This window comes from Trichomycterus rosablanca, chromosome 3 (assembly GCF_030014385.1).
Source record: "Trichomycterus rosablanca isolate fTriRos1 chromosome 3, fTriRos1.hap1, whole genome shotgun sequence".
NCBI classification, from domain to species: domain Eukaryota; kingdom Metazoa; phylum Chordata; class Actinopteri; order Siluriformes; family Trichomycteridae; genus Trichomycterus; species Trichomycterus rosablanca.
This window is the reverse complement of record NC_085990.1, coordinates 42073687-42085833: the sequence shown is the minus strand read 5'-3', so window position 1 is coordinate 42085833 and position 12147 is coordinate 42073687. Positions and strand designations below refer to the sequence as shown.

Genomic DNA, 12147 nt, shown 5'->3' with positions numbered 1-12147 from the left:
ATAAAACAGGCATGGTTATTTCTCTGGGCTCTGCAGGCATGGCGAAACCTCCCTGAGTTGTTTGGCTTCCCGACTTTACGACACTGTTAGGTTGTTATTTCAGAGTTAGCCCTATTCCCTACAGTGCTGGGAAAGGACCTTACAGCAAATCCTTACTTGAACTACACACACACACACACACACACATACACACACAACTCGTTCTCATTGTGCTATTGTTTGTGACTGACCGGGGAGCCAGGCGAAGAGTTGCTTGTGCTAACATTTTGCGCATGCTGTAAATGCTGTGATCTGCTCTGTTGCTCCCTGGCTCGCTCGCTCTTTTCCAACAACAAAGCTGCTTGTGCACTGGGCTTATCAGCACTGGCCGTGTGTCACCCTGTGTGTGTGTGTGTGTGTAAGGGTAATAGGAATGTGATGACAGGGCTGCAGGTGTAGCCCTGCATGCTGTAGGCAGGTGAACGAGAAAAGGTTGTTTCGTTCTCATCATACACACAGTAGTGCGTGATTAGGTGTCTCTTATCTGCCGGTACATGTCACTCCCGTCCAAATGATCCCACAGCTTTAAATGAGTTCTCTCTTTTTTGTATTGTTCTGTGTCATTTTCTGGTCTTTTGTGGAGTCCTTTCATCTATTTTCTTTATTTTCTTGTTCTTGTCGTCTACACTCTTATCCCGGATTAGTTGAGTTTACTAGAAAATTGCGTGGAAACCCGTTGCCTTCAATTACTTAAGTTTTTACACAAGCAGAAACTAATGAAGTCAAGTCGTATTAACATAGACTCTTACGTGGATCCAGTAGACAAATCAAGTTTACATTAGTAGTCTTTACTCAAAATCATAAGTTCACATAAATGATCTCTTTTCTTACGTTTAAATTGTAGAAAATAAATATTTTAAGTATACAAAAATCATATAACAAATAATAACATTATTAATTGCTACTTAAAATGTTTAATACTTTAATGTTTTCTTGTAATTAATTTTTTTAGATTACTTTGCATTAAATTGTTTCAACAAATTTTTAAAGAAATTAAACAATACTTTTCAATGTTCCAATGTATTTTATTGACAAAATGTTGCAGTTCTCGTTTGTTGCGGAGTCAATAACAAATTTGTCAGCCAAGTAAAAGTAAAAACAGGCATTAAAACTGCTTGGTAATTTGTTTTGTTTGTTTTGAGAACCCGTATGCACAGCATTTAACAATATGGACACTTTAAAACATACATTAAAACTTGATACAAGCTGTTAAAACATCAACTTGACTGATGAACTGTGTTAAGTTTATCTAGTCAACTGAACAATAATATGCAGTCCTGAGAAAATATGTCTACATCCTGAACTGTAGAACACAAGTGGCTGGACATTCCCATCCCACAACAAACTTCAATCAGTTCTCACATAATACAAAATCTAACAAAACTGTTTAACATTTCCTTTTTTATCACTTGTGACAAAAGGACATTTGTATTGTATTTTAGCAAACTTTCAAGGTTTGTTGGTGCTATTGGTGTCAAAGAATGGACAATAACAATGAATACAGAGACACAAGGCTGTAGTGGGGAAAAAGTCACTGGAAAAACAAGCAGCCATGCCTTCTCACATTAACCTTGCCATAGCAATTACTTACAGTGCAAGCTGGTTTTTCAGAGTTTGTAATCTGGGTTTTAGTTCATTGTGGCCCAGTGAAAGGAGAACCTGTTGGATGAACTGGAATGTGTTCCTCATTGATTTGTGATAGTTGAGATGCAGGGCGTAAGTAAGTCCAAACAGAATGCACATAGCTTTTGGCAGGTCTTGAATGTTGTCCATCACAACTTCTCCCTCAATGATGATCTTTAGAGAGGCTGGACTGAGGTGGGGGGATGGGGAGAGCAAAGCAACGTCAAGGTAGCCGAATGAGTCATCAGAGTCCTAACAACATAAGAGCACAATAATCACATTTTTCTTTAAATAACCATCTATAAAAACTATATAAAACTATGCTCACATTGTTTGTCAAAAACAGAAACTATAAAACAATAGTGAAAAGTCAAGGTTACGCTGACATTTGATACTCTTTGATAAAGTAAGAGGTTACTTACAGAGCATTCTTTGTAGAAGTCTGCGGGACTGTCCCCAAGGACAATAGGAAGCCCTCTGAGCACCAGTGTCCGAATGTCAGTTGGCTCTTTGGTCTTTTGGAGAGTAAAATAACAATACAGTTACATATGTGGGGAGAATGACAAGTTAATGACTGGTCAATAAGAAAACACAATTTTGATTGGATTGCGCAACTAGTATAGTTGCATTTTTAGTGACGTCATTACATAAGCTGGGAAAAACAATACAATGCAAGGACATAATGGATATGGACCAACCTTAGTCTGCTGTGATAGCTGTGACAAAAGCTGCCCAATGTTGCCTCTCTTAGATTGAAATATCTCAATGAGACGAAGACTGTGCTGATCAATGCTTTCATAGAACTCTTGCTTGAGGTTCTTGCCCACAACCCTGTTGAACTCCATGTACACCTGAAAAATACAGATTTCAAAACTAATTAATACTGTGGCTGGGCCTGCAGCAATTTTGTTCCATCCCCTCTTAGCCTACTTGTTTTATCCCTAACCAACTACACCTGACCAATATCCCACCCACCATTCATTCTCACATGGGCCTTTAAGAATAACAAGAATGTATCATGAGTAGGATATTAGGTCAGAATTTACAGATTTACACAGCTGTGCATGTTAGGTTTTCTGATGAATCTTAGATAAGTGGACCTTAAGTGCATTAATGGAGTTAAATGTGCACAAACATTCTTGGTGTAAGCAAGAAAATCGCACCGTTCTATTGTAACCCCCATGTTTTAACCTGTAATGTTTTAATAGGTAACCCCGTTTTTCACATATAAACTCACAATACTTACACTTCCACTGCATCTTCAAGAGAACCTGTAAAAAAAGAGCATAAGAAAACTTTTAGCTCAACAGCTGCACTTCTGTTCTGTAAACTCCACTGCAAAACATTTATCAGCCTCGGCTAATGACTAAGAAGTCGATAACTGTATTACTGCTACACAACGATTCAACGAGAGGCGTGGTGGCGAAAGACGCGGCATGGGGGAATGTGCTAACGCTATAAACTGTGAACCGATAAAAAAAAATTGTTACGCTAAATAGTAATAGCACACTAAATGAAGCACCGCGGCTGAAGTAGGAGTTCTGTGACGGATGGTTTGTTTATATTAAGACGTTCAAACGAAGAAAGTTGACAACGTTTCATAAAGACTATAATCTAATAAATCCAGCACGTTGATCAACTTCTCCTCATCCATCTCGCACACTCGAGCTGCTTGTGAGAAAGACCTGACGTTGTTCCGAGCTGAGTCAGCCTCTTCTCAGTGAAAAGTTTCTTTTTATCAGAAATGTCTCATTTAAGATATAGTTCCTTTACATACTCACCATTTGTAGTAACACTGATTTCAAAACCCACAGCTTCGGGGTGCATAAACCAGGGCTCTTCACGCAACATTCTGCTGCCGTTTCAAACAGGCCCCTCCCTCTCAAAAACTTACCATATTAAGTTATCTTTGCTTAACGTGATAATTGCACTGCATATTTCAACTCAGTATTGCTAACAACTAGTTTGAATTAGTAATGGCAATATTTTTTTACAAAACATGAAAGAATAATTAATGACTGCTCAAAAAATTTATTTATACCAAATCCGGGTTTAGAGTGTAGGATGGGACAGTAGCCTAGTGGGTAGAGCTTTGAGCTATTGAATGTTAGGCTGTGGGTTCAAATACTAGCCCTGTTGTGCACCCACTGTTGGGCCTTGAGCACAATCCTTAACCCTTTCGGTTTCAGCTCTGACCCCAGCTTCCAAACTAGCCACTATAAACTCATACAGAGGTACCTTGAAACTCGACATCAATTGGTATATTTTGGTATAATTGGTGTGTGTACTGTATATGACAAATAAAGGCATTCCATCAGCTCCTTCTTAGCTAGTCTTTTCTGTTCTGTTGTTCCTATCTCACCATCTTATCTCTTCTCTGAGTTTTTTCTTCTGGTTGTCTTGTCTTCTTTTTTTCTTTTTACTACCACGTCACATTTTTTCTCTTCTCTTGTCATTTTTTCACATCTTGTATCTTCTAGTTTCCTTTCTTCTGACTTTTTTTCTATTACTGTTGTTCTGTCTGTTCAGTTCCTCTTGTCTTCTCTTCTTATCACTTATATTCTTTCTTTTTCTTTTCCATCTATCTATCTATCTATCTATCTATCTATCTATCTATCTATCTATCTATCTATTTATCTATCTATCTATCTATCTATCTATCTATCTATCTATCTATCTATCTATCTATCTATCTATCTATCTATCTATCGATCGACATATTTTAGTTTTTGTCCCCATGTAATTTGGTCTCTTCTCATTTTTCATTTATTGTGTCTTCTGGTCTCTGTTCATTTTTCTCTTGTGTTGTCTCTTCTTTTTTGTTCTCCTCTTGTCTCATCTTGTTTATTTTCTTTTGTTTTCTTGTCGTGTTATATCTTGTCCTTTATGTTGTCCTCTTGTATCACTTCATCTTATTTCTTCTGTTGTAAATGAGCAGATGCTTCGGTCAAGCTTTGGAAAGTTACCAAAAACAAAATCTACAAAACCAAGAGCATACATAGGTCATCAAATGTCCATCATGTACATGTGAGTCGTAAAGAGCCAGTAGAAGAGTTGTAAAGAAAATATGTAAAATGTGAAATACATTTTAATTACAATATACACTGACGTGCCAGAAAAACTGGTACACCAGCCTAATAATACGAAATATTCCGTAAGCAATGAACACCATGCTTTTTGCAGGAAAGTCCACAATTCTGTTGTATTCCAAAGTGTAGGATTCTTGTCGTCCATAGTCCGTTGTATAGCATCCCAGATGTTGAGATCTGGTGACGTAGGTGGGAATGGCAAAACTCAGACACACATAATTTGGCATCTCTACATGTGTGTGGTGGCGCCTTTTCCTGTTGGCAAAACCCATAAGAATGTATGCAGGATGTAAAGTGTAACTCGTCAGAAAGGAGGCACACATAGCGTTCACCTGTCAGAGATGTTTGTAGATGTACCAGGGGTCCCATGGAATGCCAGCTAAACAAACCCCATTACATTATGGAGCCACCACCAACCACTACAGTCCCCTGTTGTACCAGTTTTTTTGGCGCGTCAGTGTACACTGATCAGCCATAACATTAAAACCACCTTCCTGTTTCTACACTCACTGTCCATTTTATCAGCTCCACTTACCATATAGAAGCACTTTGTAGTTCTACAATTACTGACTGTAGTCCATCTGTTTTTTTTGCATGCTTTGTTAGCCCCCTTTCATGCTGTTCTTCAATGCTCAGGACTCTCCCAGGAGCACTACAGAGCAGCTATTATTTAGGTGATGGATGATTCTCAGCACTGCAGTGACACTGACATGGTGGTGGTGTGTAAGTGTGTGTTTTGCTGGTATGAGTGGATAAGACACAGCAATGCCGATGGAGTTTTTAAAGACCTCACTGTCACTGCTGGACTGAGAATAGTCCACCAACCAAAAATATCCATCCAACAGTGCCCTGTGGGCAGCGTCCTGTGACCACTGATTAAGATCTCAAAGATGACCAACTCAAACAGCAGCAATAGATGAGTGATCGTCTCTGACTTTACGTCTACAAGGTGGACCAACTAGGTAGGAGTGTCTAATAAAGTGGATAGTGAGTGGACACGGTATTTAAAAAGTGCAGCAGTGCTGCTGTGTCTGATCCACTCATACCAGCACAACACACACTAACACACCACCACCATGTCAGTGTCACTGCAGTGCTGAGAATGATCCATCATCTAAATAATACCTACTCTGTGGTGGTCCTGACCATTGAAGAACAGCATGAAAGCAGGCTAAAAAAGTATGTAGAGAAACTGATGGACTACAGTCAGTAATTGTAGAACTACAAAGTGCTTCTACATGGTAAGTGGAGCTGATAAAATGGACGGTGAGTGTAGAAACAAGGTGGTTTTAATGTTATGGCTGATCAGTGTATGTGTGCATTGAGAAAATCATTAATGACTATGTTTCATTAATTTGAAGCCACATTTCTATGTACTGTACTGTTTCAAATATCATTTGTAGACATGTGATTTATTCTGACCTGTCAGCACAGATTTCATGTGGCTTTTATGTCACTCAGCAGAAACAGTGACACATGTAGGTCACAGTGTGGACACTCGGTCTACAACTAGATTTAAGAAAGAAATGAAATATGTCCTGTGGTCTGGACATGATACAAAAGTCCAAATCCTGTGTTCACAGGAAACTACTTTGCCAAAAAAAATGGAACAATATATGAAAGCCATGGGAGGCCTGTAGGGAAAAAGCTTCTCATTAATTTTTTTTGCATATTCGTCAGAAAAGAAATAAGATGCAGATCTCAAGGGAGAGATATTGTTTTTGTCAAATAATCTAGTTTCAGTCTTCTTTTGAGACTTCTTTAAAGAATGTGCTTAGTTTTCTGTGTCAGGCTGAGATGTTTGCAGAGGTGAGTGGAACAATATTTAGCTGTAAGGCTGGATTAGTCACTGCAGTCTGGACCATACAAAGACCACCAAACAGCTCTCCTACGTCTATCAGCGCACTTTGCCAGATCATATCATACTGAAACTTTTGTTCACTTAAAATGAGTTTTTCTGGTTGCTGGGGAAACCGAATCAGTTTATCTATAGCTTTGAGGAATTTGTTCTGAAAAGTACACAGAAAGCTTTCCAAGTACACACATTAGTGTACTCTACAGACTGGAGTTTTGCATAATGTGCATGATTGTAGGCACGATGGAAGCATTTGATGCATGTGGTGCTCAACTTAGGCTAGCATTATTCATTTATTCTTTGTCTGTTTTACCACCGCTTTATCCTATTCAGGGTCACGGTGGGTACAATTCACTGGGCAAAATGTAGGAAACAGCCCAGACAGGTCACCAGTTCATCACAGGGCAGGCTTGCATTATGACGTTAATAATATGAATGAATTAATGAATAAATTAATAAATATGTGAATGAACAGTACAGGTGGCTTAGTGGGTAGTACTGTCGCCTCACATCAAGAAGGTCCTGGGTTCGATCCCCAGGCGGGGCGGTCCGGGTCCTTTCTGTGTGGAGTTTGCATGTTCTCCCCGTGTCTGCGTGGGTTTCCTGCGGGAGCTCTGGTTTTCTCCCACAGTCCAAAAACATGCAGTTAGGTTAATTGGAGACACTGAATTGCCCTATAAGTGAATGGGTGTGTGTGTGTGTCTGCCCTGCGATGGACTGGCGTCCCGTCCAGGGTGTTACTCTGTGCCTTGCTCCCATTGAAAAGCTGGGATAGGCTCCAGCACCCAACCCCCCGCGACCCTAATTGGATAAGCGGATAAGAGAATGAATGAACAGTACAGTTAAACAGTAGAGTTGCACAAAAACAAGTGCAGACTTAAGGCCAGAAGTATGTGGACACCTGATCATGATCTGGTTGAACATTCATTCATTCATCGTCTGATTTACCACCGCATCATTTTATTTAGGGTCGCGGTGGGTACAATTCACTGGGCAAAATGTAGGAAACACCCCAGACAGGTCACCAGTTCATTAACAGGGCAGGCTTGCATTAAGACGTTAATAATATGAATGAATTAACAGTACAGTTGAACAGTAGAATTGCATAAAAAAAAGTGCATATTTAAGGCCAGAAGTATGTGGACACCTGACCATGAGCTGGTTGAACATTCATTCATTCATTGTCTGATTTACCACCACTTTATCCTGGTCAGGGTTGCGCTGGTGCAATTCACTGGGGGAAAAGTAGGAAACACCCTGGACATTTACATTTTTGGCACTTAGCAGACACTTTTATCCAAAGCAACTTACAGTTGTGACAGTATACAATTTAAGCAAGTGAAGGTTAAGGGCCTTGTCAAGGGCCCAACAGTGACAACCTGACCTAGCCACTAGACCACTAGGGAGAGAGGACAGGTCACCACTCCATCACAGTGCAATTATCCTGATTGTGTGTTTTAGGACTGTGGAATGGGACCGGAGCACCCGGAGAGGGGCAGAACATGCAAACTTCACACAGAAAGTACCTAGATTGTTCCACCTAGGAATCAAACCCAGGACCTTCCTGCTGTAAATCTCCATGCCTCCACTTGTTGAACATTTTATTTCAAAACCATAAACCATCATTAATATGAAGTTTTTTCCATCTTTGCAACTCTAACAGGCTCTTCCTCACTAAGAAGGGTTTCTACAAGCTTTGGGGGATTTTCTGTGTACATTTGGGCCCATTAGGTCATAAAGGAATTCGTGACTTTAGACTTCTATTTGTGTTTAATAGAGCTAATGTCACCCTGACTAGAATGATAAGTTCTTCTAATTCACATTTGATGTAACATGACGGCGCTTGTGAAAAAATCCAATGCTCTTCTTTTACTTCCCATGATATAAACCTGAGCATAGAAAACAAGCAGCATTTTCATTTTAAAGATAACACTCTTGGCGGTCAGAGCATGGCACCATTATAATCTTTAAGTTATTTACCATCGCGATTACTGTGCTTATTATTTCAACACTATCGAGCTCTGAGCTTTGAAGGTGCGCCAGCAGGCTTGTTTTGATGTCGGGGTTTCGTAGGGAACACTTGCCAAGAGTGAAGTCTGAGCATCTCAGCAAGAGAAAGTAGGGAGGGAGCAGCGGGTCTGGAATGAATGCGGGAAAAGAGAACAAAAACACGATGGGAATCAAACTTCAAAAGGGGTATTGCTTAGCTATCCCTTCTCTGCGGGCTTTCTGGGGTTTGTGCGGATACCCAGGGTATAACATTTCCTTTTTTGCTCAAACCCCTGACAGCCAGCAGTGCTGAAGTCATCACCTTTCCATCAGCCTACAGACAGTGACCTTTAGCAGTCAGTCTCTCTTGCAGTAACTGTTCTGAGCCACTGACTGATGTTGTAACACTCTCTTCTCTTCTTTTATCTTCTCCACTTTCTTTCTCTATCACTCTCTTTAGCACCCGCAGAGCCTCTGCTGTGTAAGTTTGCAGACGGGGGTCAGAAGAAGCGACAGAGCCAGAGCAAGTACCCCCAGAACGGCAGGCCGTGGCCTCGGGAAGGAGAGGTGAGAGACACCACTGTAGATTCGCTAGGCTTCCTCTCTTCTATAAGCCTTCTATTCTGTTTAGGTTTATTATTAATGGAACAGTACCAAAAATATAATTGCATCATTAAGCTTTATTACTTGGCACAATTTATTTAAACAAATTTTCCTCAACTCAAAAAATGTGATTTTTAAATGCTTTTTGAATGGCTTAGTATGATCATACTGCCTGTCAGTTGGGTCAGATTTGTTACCATAGTGCTAAATTTGCACTAAAACTGTGATTTTGTTTACATCAAAAGATAATTCTGTAAATATGATTTAAACAGCCAAAATGACAATTATTTTGTGTGTGTATATATATATATATATATATATATATATATATATATATTAATTTATGAACTTTGATTAAAATAATATGTTTAACAATATAGTAACTTTTATTTGAATTGGTTTATAATCAGTTTGTGCAAAAGAATGTGTTTGGCATGTTCCTCCGCTGTCTGCACTGGTTTCCAAAAACTGTTAATGTCTGTTAATGAATTGACCACTGTAAACTAAGTTTGAGGGAAGGAACTGCAGGCTTTGTCTGGTCAAATAAAGTTGGCTAAAAGTCGGTGTGAAATCAAGTCTAGTGCCAAAAAAAGCTTCCTATTATGTGTTTGCTTTATGTTATGTTATTTTACTAGTTATTGTTTGATTTGGGGAAGACAGTAAGGCATACAACAGTGCATTTTGAGTCACATTAAAATGTGATTTTCAAATGCTTTTGAATGGCTTATGCCTAGTTCACACTACACGATTTTTGCCCTAATTTTCGATTGCCGACTGGACGGCGCTAGATTTGTCGACTCGGGAGCAACTCTGTGTTCGCTCGGCGATCAAAACTCGGCTCTCATTCGCTGTGTGTGAACTGCTCAATGACTTGATCTGAGCAGCTGAAGATAAAGATCTAGCATGGTAGATAACTGGATGTGAGTCGGCCGACTGGCAATGAGTGCTATGTCGAACAGCCAATGAGAATGCAAGATACGAGGTGAGGGGAAACACAGGGGAGGAGTTGTAAAAAGATGGGACAGGGGCAAACACTCAAGTTTTACAGTATTTCTGACCTTATCGTTCTCTACAAAACATAACACAAACATTGCATTGCAAAAACTACTTATTAATCCCCAACTCACTACGGAACAGAACAATCCCTGTCGGTCGCGTAGCCCAATCCACTCTGATTCATTTATTTTTTCTCCTTGACTTTACGCTGCACATCAGCGCAACAACTTTGATCAGTACTTGTTGATGTGCAATTTTGGACGTGGTATCATTAAACCCCTCGTCACTTTTCACGTTTGTTTTCGTGACAAAACGTAGTTTGGGAGACCAGAGAAGCTCGCCTGCGATTCCAGTTGGTGACAGATTGTGTAGTGTGTAACCCCCTATCGATCAGTCATGTAGTTTGAAAGCCACACCAACTTGAAAGACTCCCGATTACAAGAGATCCAGTTGTGTAGTGTGAACTGTACAGTGACCTGACGACTTGGAAAGTTGTGTAGTGTGAACTTGGCATTAGTATGATCATTCAACCTGTCAGTTGGGTCAGATTTGTTAGCATAGTGCTAAATTTGCACTAAAAACTGTGAAAAAAACAGGCAAAATGACACATTTCGTAAATAAGCGAAAATATTTCAAAATAAAAGTTCTTGAAGCAATCGACACAAACTATTTAAAGTTAGCATGTTTAGTAATACACACTTACCCTCATGTTTTAATTCTAACATATTTTTACTAAACGTATATATACATTTATGTACTGTGATGAAAATAATATGGTAAAAAAATTTTAACTTTGGTTTGAAATTGGTTTACAATAAGTTAAAAAAAAAGAGACGTTTGCATGTTTATGCATGTAATGTGCAAAAAGCATGTTCCCCCTCTGTCTGCACAGATTTTCTCTGGTTGTTCTAAATTCCCTCTCTATAATCCCAAAAAAGTGTCTATCAGTGAACTAACCTCTCTAAACTAAGTGTGAGGGAATAACTGCATTTGCACAATGTCTGTTTTTTTTTCCTGACTTATGCCCTGTGTTAGATTGTGGACAAGGAACTGCTGGCTTTGGCTGGTCAGATAAAGTTGGCTAAAAGTCGGTGTGAAAAAGTCTGGTGCCAAAATAGCTTCCTTTCCATGGACTTAAAAATCAGAAGCTATTATTATGTGTTTGCTTTTTGTTATGTTATTTTACTAGTTATTGTTTGATTTGGGGGAGACAGTAGGGCATAAAACAGTGCATTTTTTTAGGCGCATGGCGTAGTAAGCAAACAGTGTTTTCTGAATAAATAAAAATGTAAAAATGCCTGGCAAATACCCAGAGAAATCCTGCACGGTCACAGGAGGAATAAAATAAATAAACACTCAGAACACTGCGTTATGAATTACATACACATAATTTTGTATTTTTATATTGTTAATACAGTAGACCTTTGAGTTACGAATGGTTTACCATATGAACATTTCAGGTTACGAACGATCTTTTTCAACTTAACGTACAAACAAATTTCGGATTACAAACAGAAATTCACGAAACACGTGACGTCACGAACTAGTTTACACCAACCGTCTCTCTCTATATATATATACATACAGTGAGCAAACATTCGGACAGCGGACAGGGTTTTTTTCCGGTGTTTTGTTTATATTTTGTAAAATTCTATATTAAAATGTTCCCAAAGAATGTGCAGAGAAAGCGTAGTGGTGAGAAAATGAAAAAAATCACTATTTGTTGTTGTATAATTACTCCTGCCAGTAGCTGTCACTGTGTATCAGACAGAGGGGACAGTGAGTGAGAGAGAAGAAGGAATTCGGCTTAGTAAAGTATTCTTTCTTTCGTGCAATTACACCTACAAAATACAACACTACTGAAATAATAGAGAAATATGAGAGTTGTTGTTTCTGGTAGATACATTTTATATAAAAAGAAGGAAATTTATTATGGTGTATGGTACGGCGCAC

At 39.1% G+C, this 12147-nt stretch overlaps 2 protein-coding genes across 2 annotated transcripts in view; one reads left to right on the top strand and one right to left on the bottom strand.

Annotated features, from left to right (window-relative positions):
* The window catches only part of rbms3 (RNA binding motif, single stranded interacting protein), a 296186-nt gene that overhangs the window by 239502 nt on the left and 44537 nt on the right, over positions 1-12147 (top strand). The window contains exon 7 of the mRNA XM_062992124.1: positions 9056-9162. Coding sequence (XP_062848194.1) covers positions 9056-9162 — 107 coding nt within the window. The remainder of the gene's footprint in view (positions 1-9055; positions 9163-12147) is intronic.
* Positions 1168-4978, bottom strand: LOC134310032 (uncharacterized). The gene is made up of 4 exons (XM_062991549.1): positions 4772-4978; positions 2361-2513; positions 2085-2177; positions 1168-1914 (listed from the first exon to the last, which is right to left on the bottom strand). Exons 1-4 carry the CDS (start codon positions 4976-4978, stop codon positions 1627-1629), a joined length of 741 nt encoding a protein of 246 aa, XP_062847619.1. The 3' UTR covers positions 1168-1626.